The sequence below is a fragment of the Ovis canadensis genome, chromosome 23 (assembly GCF_042477335.2).
Source record: "Ovis canadensis isolate MfBH-ARS-UI-01 breed Bighorn chromosome 23, ARS-UI_OviCan_v2, whole genome shotgun sequence".
Taxonomy (NCBI): domain Eukaryota; kingdom Metazoa; phylum Chordata; class Mammalia; order Artiodactyla; family Bovidae; genus Ovis; species Ovis canadensis.
The window spans coordinates 59812539-59834953 of record NC_091267.1 but is presented as its reverse complement, the minus strand read 5'-3'; the positions used below and the strand labels follow the sequence as shown (position 1 = coordinate 59834953).

The 22415-nt window shown below is 51.6% G+C and overlaps 2 protein-coding genes across 3 annotated transcripts in view; one reads left to right on the top strand and one right to left on the bottom strand.

Moving 5' to 3' along the window:
* LOXHD1 (lipoxygenase homology PLAT domains 1) overlaps positions 1-6963 on the top strand; it is a 197177-nt gene extending 190214 nt beyond the window's left edge. For both annotated transcript variants that reach the window (XM_069568464.1, XM_069568462.1), the window contains 2 exons: positions 124-282; positions 6289-6963. In XM_069568464.1, coding sequence (XP_069424565.1) covers positions 124-282; positions 6289-6769 — 640 coding nt within the window. In that variant the 3' untranslated portion in view covers positions 6770-6963. The remainder of the gene's footprint in view (positions 1-123; positions 283-6288) is intronic.
* A 13671-nt stretch (positions 6964-20634) lies between these two features.
* The window catches only part of ARK2C (arkadia (RNF111) C-terminal like ring finger ubiquitin ligase 2C), a 108650-nt gene continuing 106869 nt past the window's right edge, over positions 20635-22415 (bottom strand). The window contains exons 7-8 of the mRNA XM_069568424.1: positions 21890-21996; positions 20635-21420 (exon numbers count right to left, since the gene is read on the bottom strand). Coding sequence (XP_069424525.1) covers positions 21303-21420; positions 21890-21996 — 225 coding nt within the window. The 3' untranslated portion in view covers positions 20635-21302. The remainder of the gene's footprint in view (positions 21421-21889; positions 21997-22415) is intronic.

The window sequence follows — 22415 nt, the reverse complement described above, 5'->3', positions numbered from 1 at the left end:
TCGCTTGCCAGTCTATCCCTGTTCCTCAGACGAGCACTTAGGATACAGCTGGCACTGAATAAATGCTTACTTCCTTCAGTGGGCATGAGCAGCGCTCACTGATGGTACCTTTGTGTCCTGCAGGGGCACCACAGACACGTTTGAGTTCGACAGCGTCTACTTGGGGGACATTGCCTCCCTCTGCGTGGGCCACCTCGCCAGGGAGGACCGGTTCATCCCCAAAAGAGAGCTGGTCTGGCACGTCAAAACCATCACCATCACCGAGATGGAGTATGGCAACGTGTGCGTGCTGGGTCTCCACCCTCTTCCCCCAGGGAGGCCTACAGCCAGACCATGGGCAAGATGGCAGGGGGCGGGGAGGTGTCCCCTTCAAGGCATCTGAGTTAGAAAGGAAAGAGGCAGCTGTACTGGTTCTTGAATTTTCTGAACCAGAGCATTACCCCAGAGGCAGGGGACTAGACTCGATGACCTTGGGTGCTCCAGACTTTTTATCCAGTGATGCTTCTTTGGAAGGAAAGAAGAGCCAGTCAGGCAGTGCCAGATAGCTGAGTCTTTCCTTCCCTGCCCCCGTGATCACTGTGTAATGACAAAGAGACACAGCTTTGAAGCCTGCTGCTCCACAGTCAGAGTGAATGCCCGTCATCCCTGTGGGCAGAGCGGGGACCAGCAGAAAAATCCCATGCCCACCGCTCCGAGGACCCCAGATAAGGAGCTTTACATTTCCCCCTCCAGGGCCTTCTGAGGACATTTCTAGAGGATTAAGGGTCTTAGTTACCTGGGTAACAGTTCGCAGCCATCAGTTTTTCTAATTAAAACTGCTTGGTAACTGTGTTGGAAGCCAGAAAGAGCCCTGAGGCTCTAGAAGGCAGAAAAGACACTAAAAAGGAACCAGGAGAGGATGATGGGGAAGCAGAGGGCAGCGTGTGCCTCAGGGAGGGTAAGCCCAAGGAGAGGCTGAGACAGCCGGGCTACCCCCAGAACCACTGTCTGCCCCTCCGTGCCCCCCTCATGCCCCTCCTGGGCTGGCCCCGCTCTTGACAGCATCTTTCACAAGAATCGCAGCAGACAGAGGCAGCAGCCCTGCCGGATCAGTGGGTCCCAGCTTCGGCTCCAGCCTTCGTGGCCGCAGCCTCTCAGGCAATGTCTGTCCACACTCTACCTGCACCCGTCGGCTCCCTGGAACTGGCCGTCTCCAAGCAAGATTATCCTTTGGGAATGGAGCAGGAAAGGGTTCTGACATGTGCACTTGTGTCTTAGCTATCTCAGGCTGCTGCGACCAAATCCATGGACTGGGTGGCTCAGACAGCGGGCCATTCTTTTCTCACACCTTGGAGCCTGGAAGTCAGAGGTCAGGGTGCCAGCGGGGTTGAGTTCCCGTGAGGCCTCCCTTGCTAGCTCATTGGAGAGGGGAGACCTGATACCTCTTCCTCTCTCCACTAGGTGGCCCTAGTGAACACAGCTGCCAGTGCGGGAGACATAAGAGACATGGGTTCAATCCCTGGGTTGAGAGGACCCCCTGGAGGAGGGCCTTGCAACCCGCTCCAGTACTCTTGCCTAGAGAATCCCATAGTCAGAGGAGCCCAGCAGGCTATGGTCTATGAGGTGGCAAAGAGTCAGACACGACTGAAGTGACTTCACACACACACACACACACACACACACACACACACACACACCTTCCCATAAGGGCACTAATCCCATCATGGGTCCCCATCCTCATGACATCATTTAAACCTAATGACTTCCCAAAGTCCCATGCACAAATGCCATCACATTGGGATAAGAATTTGAGGAAAGACAATTCAGTTCATAGCAGCGCCCTCTCAGGCTGCAATGTTATATTGTTGTTCTTTGGGGGAAAACCAGCTGGGGTACAGTAAACCCTGTAGGAATCACTGGGCGTGGCTGTGAGGAGCAATCCTGTTGAGGATTTGGAGCTGGGATGCAGGGTTGGGGAGAGTTCCAGCCCACCAGCAAGCCAACCTGTACTGCCTCCCGACTGCAAGGAACGTGGCTGCTTATACTTCTCTACAAATGCCCAAAATAAACAAGACAATACAATACAATAATAAAAGAGTCGCCACTTAAGTTAGCTTTAAACACACAATGTCAGCTGTGAGAGAGTCAAAGGTCTCAACGCCACCCGACACCTTCCAGTCTCAGAAGGGCTGGGAGTGAAGAACTTCCCAACACACAGTCCTCAGCTGAGTTGTAGGATTCCTTGTCCAGTAGAAAGAATCTACCACTCCCAGTGAAGCATCTTTTCCTACATTCTCAAAAGTGTGGCCTTTCGTCAGCTGGGCTGGGAGGGGAGGAAGGGATGTCCACGGGCTGGGGATCTTCTCAAAGGGGGTATAGGGAATCCAGACCCCAGATGCTCCAGCCATCACCTGGTCAGCTGTGTGGCTTCAGGCCATCACCCAGCTCCTCTCTGGGAGGAGAGATGGATGCTCTTTAGAGTCTGGCGGGAGGGGAAAGATGGCAGGGGTACAGCCTGAGAGGCTCTCAGAAGTCATGCTCCAGCCTACCTACTCTGCTGGTCTCAAGCCTGTGACTTCTGCTGGGTGGCCACCTCCCTCCCCCTCTGCCAGATATCACCTCTACCCAGAATGAGGATGGGGCAGGGGTGTGTGTCTCTGTGGCTATTCACATGTCAACCATTCTGTGTGTGTGTGTGTGTGTGTGTGTGTGTGTAGCTCAGTCGTGTCCAATTCTTCCTAACCTCATGGACTGTAGCCCACCAGGCTCCTCTGTCCATGGAATTCTCCGGGCAGGAATACTGGAGCCGGTTGCCATTCTCTTCTCCAGGGGATCTTCCCAACCTGGGGATTGAACCCGGGTCTCCTGCATTGCAGGCAGATTCTTTACTATCTGAGCCTATTTACATGTCACTGTTCTCAGTTCAGTTCAGTTCAGCGCTCAGTCAATGTCCGACTCTTTGCGACCCCAGGGACTGCAGCACACCAGGCTTCCCTGTCCATCACCAACTCCCAGAGCTTGCTCACACTCATGTCCATCAAGTCAGTGATGCCACCCAACCATCTTATCCTCTGTTGTCCCCTTTTCCTCCTGCCCTCAATCTTTCCCAGCATCAGGGTCTTTTCCAATGAGTCAGCTCTTCACATCAAGTGGCCAAAGTCACTGTTCTAGAACACATTTAAATCCTACCATGTAAAGGCCACTTACATAACACTATACGGATCCACAGTTCCCTTCTAACCAGCATGTTGGGCCACAATATCTGGATTTCCATGAAATACAAAATAATTTTATCTCAGTCTCTTATAAAAATCTCAAATTTTCACCTTCCAAATGATTCTAGTCCTGGCTCTTGCAGCATTTCTGACCAGCTCTTTGTTGTTAATATCCTCAGAACTTCAGTGGAAGGACACACAGAGAGGCTTTTGTTTCTTTTCTTAAAAAACCCAAAACGAAATCGTTTTATCTCGTTATCACATATAATACATAATCATTTTAAAATTCAAATAAGGCAAAAAAATGTGTATGAGAGAAAGAAAAAAAATCCCTTTCGTAAAAGAAAGTAAAATTCCCTAAAGTCCTATCCATCCGAGAAGGCCACCATGAACATTTGGTGACCCCATTCTCTCTGGCCATTTTCTGGTATCTCACACACACACACTGTTCAGACAAGTATGATCATATTCAACATATTTCTAACATATTCACTTTTTTTCATTATTCTCTACTTTGCCTTTATTCTTGCTCACGAGCCTATTGTAAATGAGAACAGCCTGGCATGTTCTTCCACAGCTGGAGTCTTGACTCCACAGAGCCCTGAGGTCCCACATTTTGGTGATCTTATAATGATGTCTATTAAGAAACGTTTCCTTATAACTACACCAGGGACTCATTTTCAGCCAATCAAAACAACGAATTAAATATGTACCAGAAGACTTGGAGCCATTCCCAGGAAGCACTGTTGAGTGAGAAAAGCAAGATATGGGGAAACATGTATTATATGATGCCATTTTGTAAAGGGAACACTGACGTCCCACATGTGTTTGGGTCTATGTGCGTTCTGTGCAAGGTTGGGCGAAACAGAGGGAAATTTGGCAAGATATATCCACAACTGTTACATGAGTTATCTGAGGTGAAGGCAGGATGCAGGAGGGGAAAAGGGAGACAGAGCCAAGCATGAAAGAAAAGAGTGCATTTAGAAAACCACATACGATCACAGGATTTGTGCATTTATATAGAATTATGTATATGAGTGGACATTTGCATAAAGAAATACATTTTAAGTGAATGTTTAAGCAAAGAAGGCAAATATATCTCCCTCTAAGAAAGTGTGGTATGTAACAACAACCCAGATTTATCAAGTGACAAGTTGGAGGAAGAGAGCTCTCCAGACAGAATTCGGATTTCCTGCCAAGTGTCTTTAAACGGCTGGCTCCTGTAGTGGCCGGGCAGGCTGGCTCTGGGCCCTGGCTTTGGGTCACCTTGTGCAACGACTCCTCTTCTCCAAGCCTTTGTTTCCCTTCTGTGAAATTGGAGGAGATGAACTCTATGACCCAGGGAGCTGATGAAATGCAAGAACGCAAAACCCAGGCATTTAGTGAGCATGCAGAAAACCAAGTTCTTTTTACTGTTATAGATTTTCATCTAAAAATTAATTTTTCATCGTTGGGCACACCCTTTCAGGGCTACGTTTCTGAAATCGTTAGCCTGTGCCAGAATTGCTTATTTCCAAAACTGTTAAAATGTTAGAAATTTGGATGGGGGAGAAAAACAAAGACATTTGTTCAGTCTAAACCTCTAGCATTGCCAGTGGGAAAATCAAGGTCACATAGGTGGGAGGTGGCTGGCTGGGGCAGACCCCAGCCCCCTTACCCCCAGGCAGCGTTTTCCCACCGTGCCTCCGACTTCTTCCTATAATTATTGGACTCACTGTCATTAGCCAGAGGCTAACACTGGGGGGTGGGGTAGAGAAGGGACTTTTTGGTCCAGGACCATTTCTCTTGGCCCTGGACTTGTTTCTGCATGTGGTAGCTTCTTCAATACCTTGCACCCCTTTGTACTGTGTCATCCGTGAACACATGCATATGTGTGCACACACACAACACACATACACACCCGTGGTTCAACCCAGCCAAGTGCAAGGGATTTAAGAGCATACCTCTATCTCATGGTTACTTCTCCACTTGGCTTGGCCTAGGATAGTTGTTCTGGTCCCATAGCTCCTCTGAAGGTGACAACAGTGGATAAAAGCATTCATCAGTCCCTTGGAAGGAGCAAGAGAATTAGCCTGGTTGGTGTGCAGTGAGCTTAGAGAAGGGGAGGAACAGGTTAGAGAGGTAAACCCTAGGCGGAGGATCAGATCGTGTAAGGTCTTGCAGGCCTTTGTAAGGTGGTGGCTTTTATTAATACTTATTCTGGGAATAAGTATTAATCCATCACTGGTTCACTGGATATGAGTTTGAGCAAACTCTGGGAGATAGGGAAGGAATCCTGGTGTGCTGCAGTCCATAGAGTCGCAAAGAGTCAGACACGACTGAGCAACTGAAAAATAAAAATTCTGAGACTAAGGATGAAAAATAAAAGGAGAATCAAAGGGCAGTTTATATTCTGAGCAGAAGGATAAGATTCTCGGGCTTACATCTCCACAGGATCACTTGGATGCTGTGCAGAGAATTCACCGTAGGTAGGTATTGAGAAGCAGATAGACCAGTTAGGAGGCTGACACATCCAGACAGAAGATGGTGGTGATTTGGATGAGAGGAGTGGCAAGGTAGTTAGTGAGATTGTGCTGATTCTGGACTTACTAGATTGTATTTTAAAGATAGGGTCAGTGGAATTGCTGGTGGATTAGATGTGGACTGGCTCAGCAGGTAAAGAATCCATCTGCAATGCAGGAGACACGGAAGATGCAGGTTTGATTCCTGGGTCGATCCCCTGCAGGAGGAAATGGCAACCCACTCCAGTATTCTTGCCTGAAAAATCCCAAGGACAGAGGAGCCTGGCAGGCTACAGTCCATGAGGTCTCAAAGAGTCTGCCACGACTGAGCGACTAAGCACAGATGTGGAGTGTGAGGGGAAAAAGAAAAGGAGAATCAAGGGGCAGTTTAAAAGATGGTGATGTCAGTCACTGTCAATTTTCAGATGAACGAAAATTCATCTGAAAATTCTATCCTCACATTTTGACGGGGACGATTTCTGCCCTGAGATCTTGTCATCTGGGGTGGAATCTCTGGTGGATGCCCAGGATCCTGGAGGGGAGGGCGTGAGCCTTGGCTGGTACTTCCTGACCTCCCCTGCTCCCACCAGCAGATATTTCTTCAACTGCGACAGCCTCATACCCCTCAAGAGGAAGAGGAAGTACTTCAAGGTCTTTGAGGTCACCAAGACTACTGAGAGCTTTGCCAGCAAGGTCCAGAGCCTAGTGCCAGTCAAGTACGAGGTCATCGTGACGACCGGGTACGAGCCAGGGGCCGGCACTGACGCCAATGTTTTTGTGACCATCTTTGGGTCCAACGGCGACACGGGCAAGCGGGAGCTGAAGCAGAAGATGCGCAACCTGTTTGAGCGGGGCAGCACAGACCGCTTCTTCCTAGAGACGCTGGAGCTGGGCGAGCTGCGCAAGGTACGCCTGGAGCACGACAGCAGCGGCTACTGCTCGGGCTGGCTGGTGGACAAGGTGGAGGTCACCAACACCAGCACCGGGGTGGCCACCATCTTCACCTGCGGCAGGTGGCTGGACAAGAAGCGGGGTGACGGGCTCACCTGGAGGGACCTCTTCCCTTCCGTCTGAGGGCTGCAGGCCCTCCCTCTCCCTTCGCACCAACTCGCCCCGGCCACACCTGCTACCCTCCACCAGGGCTTTCAGGAGTCCTTTCCTGAAAGCCTCCTGGAGCTGAGACTGGGGAGCCAGAGCTCCGTGATCCTTCGGAGGTCACTGTGGGTAATGGCTGGTGGGATCCCGCCCTCTCCTGGGTCTCCTGAATCTATGGGAATCTGTCAACGTGTGTCATAATCTGTGGCTGCCCAAAAATAAGTTTTGGCTTATTCTTTTTCAATAACAGTAGTGACCAGGCTGAGATGGGCTGGGCGTGGATGGGAAATTGGGGCTTCACCCAGGGGATAGAAGTGGGAAAGAACAGGTCCTCAAAGTGATGTATTTTAAGCAAGAACTAATTAACACTTCCCCCCCCCAAAAAAACTGAGCTAATTAAATTATTACCAACCACACCCCGCAATGAATTCATCTGGGCATCTGCTCACTTAGAAACACATCCTTTTCCCCAGTTTCCATAAATCCAGCAGCCAATGGAGAAAAACATCAGGAGGAAGAATTTTAGCTGAAAGGATTTATAAGCCTGTGAACAGATACCTGATTCTTTCCATCACTTTTCAAAGAACGCATTGCCAAGTGCCCGTGGCTGCCCCAGCCAGAGATAACACAGTTGAGACACAGAGACCTGAGCAGCAGTCAAAGGGAGAGGTCACCTGGAGCAGCCTGGTCCCTGCTGCACAGGGGCTGGGAGGGCAGGGGGACATCTGTGGTGTTTAACACCTGTCACCTGTGGCTTGCTGTGGGCAATGTGGACTGACAGCTGAGAAGGGACTGGAAGAAAATAAAGGTGTGGTCTCTGCCTTGAGGGGGATGACCCTGATGGAGAGGCAGCTGGAGAGCCACATATCTGTGTGTGTGCACACATGTGCTCGCGCACACACACACACACACACACACACACACACACACATACTCCCTGATCAACCATCACAAGAGTGCTGCAGAACTCAGCCCCTGAATTCTCATTTTCCTGCAGACGGTGGGGTGGGACTGAGCAGAAAGGTGCATCAGGCCAGGAAGTCTTCCTGTAGGAGGCACCCAGCATCAGCATTTCTGCCGTGTCACCACAGGGCCTCTAACCCAGGCAGGTATAAACGTGGTGAGGCTTCCTGGCTCTGCGCTTTAAGAGACCCTTGGAGAGAGGCCGCCGCAGTAAGCACAGGCCAAGAGGCAGCAAGAAAGAAGCAGGCTTGAGTCCCAGCTCTTCCTTCTCCCTATTGGGAGAGATTGGGCACATTATCTCATGTCTCAGGCCTCAGTTTTCTCATCTGTTAAACAGGAAGAATAACACTGACTTCGTAGGTTATTATGAAGACTAAGTGAGTTAAAATGCAGACCAGTTAATTCAGCGCCTGCAATGAAGGGTTTGTCCATCATATTGAATAAGCAGGACTCCAGGGACTGGGGTAGGATCGGGGACCAGTAATCATTAAACAGCTTTCTCTGTATCTTTTTCTGGAGCTGGTTCTTCCCCTGTCCCTGGACGAAAATTAAGGCAAGCCTCATAACTCTTCTGGACTCTCGTAGGTAATAAAACGTCCAACAGTCTCTTTAAAGCCACAAAGTCCATCTCAGTTCTGTGATTTAAATGTTTGGCTCCAGTACAAAGACCAAAGCATTCTACTTAGAGGTGTCTCCTCCCATCCCCCAGCTCAGTCCGGTCCCAAGCAGTAACCAAAGTGAGAAAATAGGAGTGTGTGTGTGTGAGTATGGGGTCAGCCTCACCTCTTGTCCCCACTTTGCACGTTTACTCCTGACCCTGATACCCCACCCCTGGAGGAGGGAGGAGAGGCAAAGAGGGCGGCTTCCTGCTCGGGGCACCATTGTGGACAGAGTCTTGCTTCCTGGACTGGGAGCCTTCCTCCCACAAGCACTTGTGTGGGCTCTGTCTCAGGCCCCCCACCTCCCTCTCCCACTGTGTCGTGCTTAGAATCTAAGACACCCAGAAGGAGGCTCTCTGGCATCCTTTGCTCTCACAAGTCCTGGGCACTCAGGCCACTCTGCCATCAGCAGTCAGCCTGCCCATCCCTCACTCCCACAGTCTCTCTGGATGCGGCAGGGCGCTGTGTCCTCAGCTGAGATAGACACATCCCCCTCTCCAAATAGCCCCATTGAAACCCCAGTCACAGTCTTGGGCAAAAGGGCAGCCAAAGGGAGGGAAGGGGTACTCCCTGCCCACCCTCAGCTCTTTCTGAAAGTCCTGCCCTCGTATCCTTGCCCACCCCCTTCTCAGGCTCTCTGTCTGTCTGTCCTTCCTCTGTTATACTTGGAGGGTGATGCTCAGCTCAAAGTTAAAAGCTCTTTCTGCTCTGTCCTCTGGCAAGCACTATTCCATCTGAGTATGGAATGTAGCATCTATTGTTGATCCAGCCAAGACTGGGAGGGGAAAGGCCCTGTGTTTTTTTCAGTTGCTGATGTGCTCAATAAATGTGGGCTTACTCATACTGCAAAGGGCTGGACTGGTTTGGGAATATACCCCATGATCTGCGTCAACTTTCTTTCCATCTCTTCTTGGCCCTGGCTCCTCTCACTCCTCACCAGGGACTTGTGAAGATGGGATGAAACTACTGCTGTGAAAGCTATCAAAACTGTTATCCCTTCTGTTCATCGGGGTGCATTCCATCTCCCGCAGGGCACCTCCTACCTGCCTGGTTTCCCCAAGTCCCTGGGGACCTGGGCCAGTTACCGCGGCTGTGTGTCCAGCCTGTTTGTCTCCAGCGATGCCACACACTGTCCGTATGCTGAGCCTCTGGTTGGAGCTGTTCCTCGGGCTTCAAGTCTTCTCCCCACCATCCAGCCCTCCCTCCCATCCTGTTCTAAGGCCCCAGGCCAGTCCGGCCTCCCTGCTTCAGAGGCGCAGGAACTGAGGACTGGAACAGGCCTCTGACTCACCAAGGCTCCCAGAGGGACAAGGCTGCGCTTGCAGAGGGTTGTCTGATACCCTTCGCGCTCCCACAGGAGGTGGAGGGGAGATGGGCAATGCAGTGGAGAGGGGAGTCTTCCAGAATGCTCCAGCATCAGGTCCCTTCCCCACAGACCTGCTTCTTGGGGCTGGGCACTGCCCTTCCCTCGGGGCCCTGAAGTCCTCCTTCCCCCTCCCAGGCTGCAGGCGACCCTGCTTAGCAGAGCACTGGGGAGAAGGGCAGCTAAAGGAGGGGCCCCTGCTGCCCCTGCTCGCCCCTGCTGTGCCCTCTCTGCCCTGAGGAGGAAATGTGGAACCTCTCCCCTCGCAGAAGCCTCCAGGAGGGGGCACACTCCAAATCTCCACCCCGCGCCGGCCCCTGGGCTGGGCTCGACCCCTCAATTCCTGTCTCTTCCACAGAGGAAGGGCAGCAAGGAAAGCTGGGATTGGGAAAAGCAAGCAGGCAGCCCAGGGCACAAACGTTAAGGAGGTGCTCAACCTCAGCCTCGTGCAAAGGCAGGGCTGGCACCCAAGAGTGGGGCTTCCTTAAACATTGCACCCAGGGCACCTCGCTTGCCTCGTCATCCCTAGTCCTGGCCCTAGAAGAAAGACATTTTTCTACCCAAAGTCCCCACAAAGCTCTGTATCCCAATAGTCCTAATAGCAATGCTGAGACTCAACAGCCAGCCATGGGGAAGGTGAACAGCCCCTTCTCTATGGAAGGTGTCTCCTGAACCCTTCTCACCTCCAGGTCTCTGCTGCTGACATGGCCCCTGGTCATTGCTGGGGGCATCAGCCATGGCTGGTAGCCCTGGATAGTCCCTTTCCTCCAACCAAGACAAAACCCCTTAAAAGTGAAAGTCGCTCAGTCATGTCTGATTCTTTGCAACCCCATGGACTGTAGCCTGCCAGTCTCCTCTGTCCATGGACTTCTCCAGGCCAGAATTCTGGAGTCGGTAGCCATTCCCTTCTCCAGGGCATCTTCCCCAACTCAGGAATCGAACCCAGGTCTCCCGCATTCCAGGCAGATTCGTTACCATCTGAGCCACCAGGGAAGCCCCCAAACCCCTTAAGATGAAGAAAACAAAACAAGGAATAGTCTCATCCTCCCCTGCTCCTCTGTTCCATCTCCTACCGTCTTCTCCAGACCTGCTTGTTCCTTCCCCAGCCCCACCCCACTCCTGCACTGACAGCTCACATTGTTAGAAAGTTCTTTTTTAAAAGGATGGCTTCTTGAGTGCCAAGGTTTATATCAGCATCATCTTTCCTCATTTGATTCTGAAGCAAGTCTGCATTAAAGAATATTTGGAGAGAATCTTAAATGTAGAGCTACAACTGCAAAGTATTTCCAAATAAAATCCTGCACGCGTGCGTGTGTGCTAAGTCACTTCAGTCGTATCTGACTCTGTGCAATACTATGAACTACCAGGATCCTCTTCCCTGCAAGATAAGTCTTCCAGGGACCTCAGCCTTGGACAAAGGGAGTATGGGCAAGGACATTTGACATTTCTAGTCCTAAATTCAAGAATAGTGGAGTGATTGGATATTTCTGAACAAACATGCATTGGCAGGCAGGTTCTTTACCACAAGCACCACCTGGGATGTCCAAATACCCCAGGGTCCACGTTAAAGAAAAAGACTCATTTGCAATTAGCACAAGTTATTTACACAGGAACTGTTACACCACGGTCTAAGAAACACTTTTTCTCAGAAGCAGGTTAAACGAAAGCCTTCAATCATATTTTCTTAGCTCTTTAACTGAACAACATTCTCCTTCCAAGATTTTGATAAGTAAACTCAGCTCTCTTCAGATATAACCCTTCTGAATTCTGATTATGCGGGCTCCAAATGGAGTAAGGTCAGAAGTACTATAGATGCCCATTTCTGGAGGACCCTTGGTGCTGTGTCTTTGTCTTGAACAGAGACCCCCATTGCTCTCAGCCCGTTGGCAGAGGTTGACCCCAGGCATCACCCACTTGCAAACAGCCAAATGTTCTGAGTGAGGGCAAGATAAGTCTTCCAGGGACCTCAGCCTTGGACAAAAGGAGTATAGGCAAGGACATTTGACATTTCTAGTCCTAAATTCAAAAGGAGAAGGTTGGGTAGTGTCACTGGAATCGGGGGAGGGGGCAGTGATGCTAATGAGCTGGAGGGAGGGTGGGTTCTGTGTGTCCAGCCTCAAGGCCTCAATGTGGCTTTTATTCTAGACTCTCCAGCTGAATGTGGGAAAGACTTTTAATCAAGCAGTTGTTCCTGGTGTCTTGATTTTAAGGCCTCAGCCACCAGCCCTTCTGCTGGACAGACATTATTGGTGGCTGACCATGGCCTGGAATGGTCAGAGAGGAAGAGGAGACATTGATGGGGCCTCGGAAATTCTCCAGAGAAAGGAGAGGAAGGAGAGGAAGAGAGGAGAAAGACTATGAAAGGCAGGGATTTAAAAAAAACAAACACGCACACACCATCACCATTATCATTGTCATGGCTATTATTTATAGAGCACTGACTGTATTCCAGACAGTGCCTTACCCGCGTGAGCTCACTGAAGCCTCAGAAAGATCTATGAGACGGGCGCTCTTGTTACCCCTCTTTCACAGATGAAGAAACAGAAGTACAGAAAGTGTAAGCAAGTCGCCCAAAGTCACACGGCTAACAGGTGCCGCAGAAGGGCAGGGGTTTCCCTCAAACAAAAATGTTAAGCGGAAGCTCAAAGGTGGAAGAACTTCAGCTGTGGCTGGCTGTGGGCAGGAAGTGTTCTGAGACAGAAAACGCTCGGGAAGGGCAGGTCCCATGGGCAGGAGCCTTGCTTGCAGGTGAGGCTGCGCCCAGAGCAAAAGTAAGTGTGGAAAGACAGTGCCTGGTGGGGAAGGCTCTGGTGTGTCCCCCTTCCGGGGAATGGGGAGTGTGGGGGAGTGTGGGGCCCTAAATGGGAAACCTTAAAAAAGATGGGTTAGCTTTGCGGTAGGAAACTAAGATGGCGCCTGGCGGAAGAGATAGGGGCGTGGCCTATGTTACAGTTTTTTATTGGCTCTCTTGATTTCCGTGCACGTGGACAGCACATGTTCACCGTAGACTCCTGTTATAATGAAGGCACATGACAATTTGACCTTTAACGTGATTGGTGCAACTATGGCATATTACGATTTGACGTTTAACGTGATTGGTGCAACTATGGCATATTACGATTTGACCTTTAACGTGATTGTGCAACTATGGAAAGTCCCTCGGAAAACCCCCCCTGCTTGCCTATATAAACCAAGAGTTTGTGGCAATAAAGCGGAACTGCTTAGACGGAGCCCCTGTCGTGTCTTATTGTTTGTCCCTCGCTGAGAGGCTGGGTTGTTGGACAGCAGGCTCACCTCTCCTCGGTACCCCTCGGCACCCCTCGGCTTTGCTGAGGGAAGTTCCACTGCCTCTCTGTTTCTGCAGAGCGCCCCCCGAAGGGGAGAATCAGGGCCAGAGGCCAGGCGTCATCTTGGGGCCACATGATGTGTGCTGAGTGCAGCAGCTGGGGAGGCCTGAGAGGGAGATGGGACCAGGGTGCGGGTGTCACTTTCGGTGTCACCCGGCCTGGCCCCGGGGCACCAGTGACGGAACACGATTCCCTGGTGTGTCTAGGGGGCGGTTCAGATGAGATGAGCATTCTAGTCAGTGGACTCAGTAGAGTAACCGGCCCTCCCCTGTGTGCGTGGGCCTCATCCAACACCTGGAGTGTCTCAAGAAAACCAAAAGCAGAGGAAGGGAGGATGTATCCCCTTCCTTCCTGCCAGAGGGCCTGGGAATGTCCCCATCGGCTCCCTGGTGCTTGGGCCTCCTGGACTCAGACTGTCGTCTTTCCTGGGTCTCCAGCTTACGGAGGGCAGATGTAGGACAACTCAGCCTCCAGAATCCCATGAGCCAATTCTTCCTCAAAATAAATCTCCATGTCTATAAATAACATATCGTATCCTATATTATATCATATTAACCCTACCGATTCCGTTTCCCGAAAGAGCCCTGACAATCACAGCCAGACTCCATCCTCCTTAACCTCCTGAGGGTTATGGAAACTGGGAGTCACGGGCAGAGCCTGGATATTTTCTAAGAAGTCTGTCTTCCTGGGCGCTGTGATAGGAGGTGGGAGAGGACTGGAGATTCAGAAGGCTACCCACCAGCCCACAAGTTGGGTGGGCACAAAATCCAAGGAAATAGAGCCACTCCCCCAACCCCATAAGGCCGTGCCCCAGTAGAGATTAAGTAGCTAAAGGTGACAGAGGGGACCTGTGGGATGTTGGGGGAAGGAGCTTGGCTTCCTATTCGCATGCTTACAGCTGACAAACAGGGATAGCGGGGGTGTGAGCACACGGCTGACTAGTGGCGGAGCGAAGACTAAGGAGCCCAGGTTCCCGGAGCAAGAGATACAGGTGGAACTGTGGGGAAAACGACAGATAGCATTTTGGATCATCTGACTCGAACGAGAGCTAGAGATTTTAGCGTTCATTTTGTTTTTGTGTGTGTTAGTTGCTCAGTCGTGTCCGACTCTTTGCAACCCCATGCACTGTAGCCCGCCACCAGTACATGGAATTCTCCAGGCAAGAATACTGGAGGGGGTTGCCATTCCCTTCTCCTGAGTATCTTCCAAACCCAGGGATCGAACCCCAGTCTCTTGCATTGCAGGCAGATGCTTTACCATCTGAGCCACCAGGGAAGCCCACTTAACATTCATTTAAATGTATGAAATTACATACAAAATGAGTGAAAGCGATGGACCTTAGTTAATAATAAGGTAACAATGTTGGCTCCTCCACTACAGCAAATGCATCTACCAAGACGAGATGTTAATGGGTGGCCATGAGGGAACATATGGGAGCTCTCAACTCTCTTTTCAATTTTCTGTACACCTAAGACTGTTTTGAAAAAATAAACTCTGTGACTGAGGGGGAAAAAGTTCATTCACATGGGCTCTGCTTGTAGTTTCTAAGAGAAAGTCATCTTCCAGTTCACTGACCCATACTTTTCTGAGAATAGACTCTAGACACAGCAAAGAGAGTCTGAGTTTGGGCTCTTACGAAGGAATAAAAAATCCAAGCCCAACTTTCAAAAATCAAATCTTTCTCTTCTATGGAGAAACTGAGGAGCCTCCAGATCAAAACATAAGAGGTTACATTTGAAAATGATTTTTTTTTAAGTGTGAACTTTCTGCCTTAAGATCCATAAACTAAAGTTTAGGAAAACAGGTTCACAGAATATAACAGATTCTTTGAGAGATAAAAAAAAAGTAAAAGAAAATAATAGATCAGAGAGGAGGAGGAGGGAGGGAGTTGGGAACAGAAGAAGTGGGGAAGCTGAGGGAGGAGGAGGAAAAAGGGAAACGAGTGAAGGACAGAGGATGAGGAGAGGGTGAAGTGAGAAGACAGCAGACACCGCCAGGTGTCCTGGAGGAGCACAGGTCCGTCTGGGAGCACTATTCTCTGGGCATTTCCTGGGTGTGCACAGAAATAAACACCCTGCACGAGTGAGGTGTAGTTAGCAATGCAGTTCATTTTTATTAGTTATAAATAAAGTACAAAAAATCCACCAAAAGTGAATCTAAGCATTTACACAATTCCTAATGTCTCCGCCTTTTCATTGATGCACTATTGCTTTAATATTCATAATAAATATTCTTCTAGCTTTCTGCTATAAAATAGTCTATGTAGCAAAATGTTGCACAGCACAACAGAACAGAACAGCAGGAGGATTACAGAAAAAGGACAATCAACACTGAGGATAAGCCTTTCACTTACCAGGGGCAACCAAATTACCCCCTTGCGGGCCTGGGGTCGCTGGCTCCAGAGCTGAGAAACGAGCTGCGACCAAGGCCAGGGGTGGGACTGGGGAAGGGGAGGGCTGGGGTGAGGAGGTGTAGGGGACAGGCCAGCCAGGGCAAAGGGCACTTCCCACCCTGACCACCCCACCCCAGAGCAGCATAAGGCGTGTCTGTCCAGGAGCCCTGCCAAGGGGCAGTATCTGCCAGGCCCTGCCGTGTGCAGTCGTGCTCCAGTGGGCAACTCCACAGGCTGCCTCCATAGGAGTCAGGTCCGCGTGGCTCCAGGGTGGAAGCAGAGGGAAGCTGGGCAGGCAGCAGGCAGGGAGCCCAGGGAAGGGGACCCATAAGTCCAGCCAGAGCCAAGTAGGGCCGAAAGGACCCAGCCACTCTCACAAGTCAGCCAGGCAGTGCGCAACTTTGGGCCTCCACTCCCTCCCCAGTCAGCACCATCCCACGGCGCCTCATGTGGAGGGTGGATTTCTCCACCAGGCAAAGGCAGTGATGTCAAGAGGCAAGAAGGAAGGATGAGCTGTAAAGAAAGGGGAGGGAGCAGACAGGTAGAGAGCCAGAGTCGCTCAGAGGGGACAGGGACCTCTCTCTGCCTCTGGCTCAAAAATAGCTGGGCTCATCGCTGTGCCAGGCTTCGAAGCTATTGATCCTCCAACTCTCCCCTCCCGCCTCTCTTGTGGGCAGTGAGATCGGAGGCCCCCAGTTGTCCTCCACAGCAGCCCCTCCAGCCCACAGCCCCCTTGGAGCAATGGCAGAGGGCGAAGGAGATGCTGGGAGGAGAAACCATGGGTCTCATATCTGTGTCCCGATCTTCTGCCAAGGGCTAGGCCTCAACAGCAAAGGCTCTGGGAGATGACAGGGTGGTGAGGTCAATCCCAAACACCAGAGACTGGCACCTATATCCTGCCGACCCCGTCCCCATATCTAAGAAGACATGGATAGCAGCTCACTCTCCAAATGCCCAGCAAACCTTGTGAAAGCCCATGTCCAAGGACACATCTGCCTGTCTTGCCCTCTGTCCCCTGCAAGACGCTGCTTGTCAAAGGACAGACATCCTTCCACTGGATAAGTCCTCAGTCCACTCTCTTCCTCTCCTTCCCTCCACACTCCCTTTCTTCTCTCCTAAGAGGATGGGCGAGCACAGCGTGGTGGGCTCCCGCCCGCTCTGTGGATGCTAGAGAAACCCTCCTGTTCAGCTTCCTCACTCCAGCCCAGAAAACTGAGGCTTGGTGACTTGCTCAAGATCACAAGGAAGTCTGCCGGAGGGCTAGTCTGAAAAACCAAGCCTCCGGACCCCAGGTCCCGAGCCCATTCTAATAAATCATCAGGCTTGGGCTCTGACACTCCTGCTGGTAATGTCCAAGGCGCTTAGTTCTCAAACTAAGATGGGCCCCCATCCCTCCCACCCCTGACCTTCCCCAGAGGATGGGGGCAGGGTGGGCAGAGGGTGTGGAAAAGGGGAAGAGGAAGAAAAATGGGGTGGTTAATGATGGGGGATGGGGGGGGGCAAGGATAGCAAGTGAAAGGCTTACCCCAGTCTGCTGACGAGTGCAAATTATATTTATATATGTGCTAAATACAGTCACTATATTGGAGTTTTTCACTAGGATCACAGCATACAGAATCAAAGGTTTGCATTTCGTATGGAATGTATCCAAAGAGGCCAGCACCACAGTAGGACAGCTTGCAATCACACACCCTGATAGTTTGGACGAAATAAAGTTTGCGGAATTTTTATTTGTTTTTTTTTTTTTTGTATTCATAGTTGTTTGTCATCGTACCAATGCATGCAAAGCATTCCACTCCCAGAAACAACGCCAAAATGAGGTAATAGGAGTAATAAAAAAAATTAGTATCCTTTCTAAATAAATAAATTATAATTAAAAATGCAAAACAACTATAAAAATAATTAAATAAGAACCCACGATATCTACAAGTTAGTCATAAATTATGATTGTTAAATATAAGGCATTTAAACTCACAAAACCCTGTAAACTAGCAACGTGCCATGTTTTTTGTTTTTTGTGGTTTTTTTTTCATGTTTGTTTTTCTATCAGCTGAAATCGCTCTAGCATTTGCTCTACGCGCGCGCGGGAGATGAAACACGACGGGAGGACCTGACAGACGGTGCTACAGCCCCACGCGGGGAGTGTCTGTCCCGCCAGCAGGCGGGGGGCTGGGGGGGGGGTGGATTTCTTCAGGAAGAAGAAGAAAAAAAAAATCTGGTGCTTTTTCTTCACCATTGAAAAAACTGTGCTTGTTCATTAGGCGTAAAGAGTTGAGAATACTTGCACGGAGGCTGGAAAGATTCGCAGAAGAGGAGCTCGGAGTCCCGCCACGGGTGAGGGGCGAGGGCTGGGCGGGGCCGGCGGGAGGAGCCACCTGGGCCCCGCGCCCGCCGCGCTGGGTGGCCGGGCTTCGCGGGGTTGGTTCGCGGGTTGGCGTCCCGGCCCGGGCTGCGCTGTGGCTGGAGGCCCAACTGGAATCCTGGGGCCGCTGTCGCCCCAGAAGGCACTCATGCGACTCGGTCAAGGAAGGGTCTGATTCCCTTGAGTTGAGCAGAAGGAGGACGACCGGGGGTCTCCCCTCCCGGAGGTGGTGGGTGTGAGATTCTGAGGCCCAAACCTGCCTCTTCTCCAGTCTTCCCAGGCTCCTGGGCGATGGGGAGGGCAGCGGGAGGGGGCTTCGAGGAAGGAGACACGCAGACTCCCTTTCCTCACTTCTCACACTTCTCACGCCCCCGGCGGGTCTGGGAGGTGCCCATCTGCAGGGTAGGAGAGCCCCAGAGAGATGGGCATGGGGGTGGGCTCTAGGATCTACCCCCAGAACCAGCGCTGACTCTCCCCTCTGGGTGGTCCTCACCCCAGTTAGTGCCTCATGTTAGCCTGGGGACCTGCAGGGAGTCTGCAGAGAAGTGGGGGGAGAAGGGGACCTGTCCCACTCTCAGCCTGTGATACAGATGTTGGTGCCCCGGGGGAGAATCGTTGTCAACAGCTTGATGGGCACACAGCTCTCCCAACTTGAAAGAAGTGTGTTGATGTTAGGGAGGATCAGAGAATATGAGCGTTGGAAGGAAATTTAGCAAGCATCCAACGCGAGCTCCTTGTGGGCAGCTGAGGAAGCTGAGGCCCAGGGAGCAGAGGGCAGGTTCTAGAGCTGCCATGTTGTCAGTGAAGAGCCTGGACAGAAGCCAGACACCAGCTCCCCACCAGCACCCCACCTGGTGGCCTTTCAAACCAGCCTCGGAGAGAAGAACAAAGACTAAGTAAATGGGCAGTGATCTTCCCTGGGCCGCCCCACCCATCTCAGGTCAAAGCAGGGTAGGGGACGAAGTTCCCAACTTCCTGGGGCTACTAGTAACTAGCTCTGCTCCAAATCCTGACAAGTTCTTTCCCACTCGTGGGCTCTCCAGTCACTGGCCCTGGAGACCAGGTTCACACACTGGAACCACCAAATGGGACGGGATCATGCCCAGGCCATTAACCTTGAATCCGACTAGTCACCCTGCACTATCACCTGGCTCCTCACCCGGGCTGTAAGCTCCCCGAGGCCAGGATGTTGCCTCCCTGGCTGCTGTCTCTCCCAGCACCTGCACTGGCAGCACTCAGGATAGACGGCCTCGAGGATTCCTCCTGCCAGAAGCCACGACCCCTGCTCTCTGCCCGCAGGTGTCCAGAGCTACGCCCCTCTGCCTGACACCTCCACATGTGCCAGAAAGTTCTATCTCAAGCCTCCCCATCATTTTCACTCATTGATCCTGGTTCTACCCTTTGCAGCAACAATGCAGACTCAAATTTTCTTAACCTGAAGGATGATCTTCATATATGTGATAAATATTTGTCCTCCTTAGTCCTATCTCACTGATATAAAGCCATTGAGACTGGGACATAGGGTAAGTAAAGGGAGGGGGAGGCTTGAAGGGCAGTACACAAGAGGCAGAGAAGGAGCCAGAGGCAGGGGCAGAGGAAGGGAGCAGAATTCCAGCTGAGCTGGTGTTTTCCACATATGGACAAAGAAAGTTGGCTTGGGATTGGAAGCTGGTAGACTCTCCCATCTCCATTCTCCTGTCCTCCTTTCTCTCTGCTCCCTTTGAAATTCAGAAAGAAAAAAAAAAAATGTGGAGCAGTTCAGAAAGACAGCCGCCAGGGAGGAAACATCTTGGCCTCGGGGAGCTTACAGTCCAGGTATGATGTCACTTGGAACTTCCAGGTCTTGTCTCCCACCACCCCATCCCTCAATCCCAAGGAGGTTCCCAGGAGAGAGCACAGAAGTCGTCGGGCAGATAGCCGTACTCCTCGCAACACCTCGGTGAGGTAGAGGAAGTGGAAACACATACGCTGTTGCTTCTCCCCACTGTAAGAAGAAGGAAACTGAGGCACAGAAAAAGAAAGAGACTTGCCCAAGGTTATCAAAGAGTCAGAGAAAGGGCTAGAGACGAGGGCCTCCCAAACCCATCAAGGTGGTGTCAGGGCCAGGGTCCTCTCTGAGGGACTCGATCAGGATTCAAGACATCCGTGATAGAAGCTCAAGATCCTCCTCAAGGTCCACACGTTTGACCTCACCCTGCACATGCTAGCTGAGAGCACTTTGGCCAAAACTAAGTGTCCGTCACCTGTGCTACTTGACCTTTAACATCTGAATAATTCTTTGCATTAGGGAGGCAGTGGCCACACTGCCTCTATGTGGTGGGGTCTGAGCACAGCCAAAGGAAGCAGCTGGCGTGAGCAGGGCTATCCTGGCTCCGAGCAGCCTGGGGCAGCTCTAACTGGACCCCTCCTGGTTCAGTGTGGAACTGGGAGGGGGTGGGGGATGGCTGGAGCTAAGTAGATGGGCTCTGGAAGTGGGGAGCCCTCCTTCAAGACAGATTTATGCCCTTCACCCACTCAAACGCTGCCTTCCCAAGCCTGGCTGAGCCCCTGAGAGGCCCATCTAAGGCCCCCATCTGCTCCGTCTCCAGTCCCCACTGCCTTCTCACATGCCCCCTCCATGCTCGCTCCGTGCACTTGTAAACATGAGAAAAAGAAAAGCCAAGAAAAAAGACAAAAACAAAACCAGGACCCCCTCCCGCCTCCCAACCTGGGTGAAAAAAAAAAATCATCCTTTTTCACCGTAAACAGAATTTGGCTCTTTTTTTTTTTCACCTTTGATTCGTTTTTTGTTTTTTGTTTTTTTTCCTTTTCTCTCGTAAAGACGGGAAGATTTTGGGCTGTCGTTGGTTGGTTCAGTCAGGCACCAAAACAAGAAACTCAATGAGAAATATTTGGTGCGGATTCGGTAACAGCGACATGTCCACCACAGATGACTGGAGCACCACACAGGACATTTTTTTTCTGAAGCTAACATGCTCTGGCTGCCATCCACAGAAATAGCTAGAGACCCCTACATGGTTTCTACGTGGTCGAGAGGTATATATACAATCCTTTGAAGGACAGGATCGAGGGGCCGGGCTGTCAGCTGGGACCTGCAAGACCGCCTCTAGACTCTCGGCAGCGTGGCCCCCCCTTCCCACCCCTGTTCCGGGCAACGCCAGCTCCCTCCCTCCCGCGCAGCAGGCGGACGGATGACGGATGGACGGACGGAGGGACAGGGCAGTCACCACTCTGCATGGGCGGGCCTCCCCCCACCCCCTCCTTTCCTCGGATACGGATTACCACCAACTCCTCTTTCCACAAAAATGTGCTTGCAGGCTTTTCCTCTACATCAAATGGCTCAGAAGGCAAAGTTTGGCTGCAAGGGCTATGGCCGTGGGGGGACCTGGTGAAGGAAAACGGGGTGTCCACTGGCTGATTCCTCCCTCAGCTGTCGGCTCCCAGTTGTGTCTCAATGTCCACTCGGCAGATGGGGCATTTCTTGCTCATGGCGAGCCACTGGTCCACACACAGTTGATGAAAGAGATGCATACAGGGGAGGCGCCTGGAAGAGGGAAGGGTAAGTGGGAGCAATGGTCAAGGGGAAGGGTCCTGCACTGAGCCAGGAGCTGAGGGAAACCAACTACTCGGGGGACCAGGAGACTCACACCCAAAGGGTCTTGGGGGCCCTGCCATGGAGTGAGCTTGTGGCTGGGATGGGAATGCATGACAGGAAGGAGAGTCCCAAGACCCCCCTCCTCCTGGCCCTCCAACTCGAAGCCAGGACTTAATCTGAGATCCATCCAGGCCAAATGCCCCTCTGCTCTCTTAGCTTGGTGTCTGGGTGTCCACACAATGGGCACTACACATCCAGAATGTTCCACACTCCACCTTCCTAGGACCACCACGGAGCACACTGCGCACTCTCGCACACTCACGCATGTGAGCAAGCACTCCCCCCACCCCGACACGCGGCAGAGGACTGGATCAGCCCCAGGAAGGAGGACGGGAGACCCAAGGAGCCGCGCCCCCACCTCACATCTTCTCCATCTTCCAGCAGAGACAGGCAGATCGTGCATTTCTCATCGGTGTCTGACTCCTCCCCCTCCTCCTTCTTGCCCTTCCCATCCTGGGGTCTTCGCTGTGAGAAGCAGAGGAGAGCATCTGTTACCTGAAGCCGACTCACGTGGTGGTGGCTATTGCCTTTCATCCACAGCACTTCCCCCTCTGCCTTTCAGCCTCCTTTCCCTGTGTGTCGGTCACTTTTGAAGTTCTTAAGTAACACCTAGACTTTGTTTTTGGAGAAGGACATGGCAATCCACTCCAGTATTCTTGCCTGGAGAATCCTGTGGACAGAGGAGCCTGGCGGGCTGCTGTCCATGGGGTCGCACAGAGTCAGACACGACTGAAGCGGCTTAGCATGCATGCATGCATTGGAGAAGGAAATGGCAACCCATTCCGGTATACATCTCTGGAGAATCCCAGGGATGGAGGAGCCTGGTGGGCTGCCATCTATGGGGTCGCACAGAGCCGGACACGACTGAAGCGACTTAGCAGCAG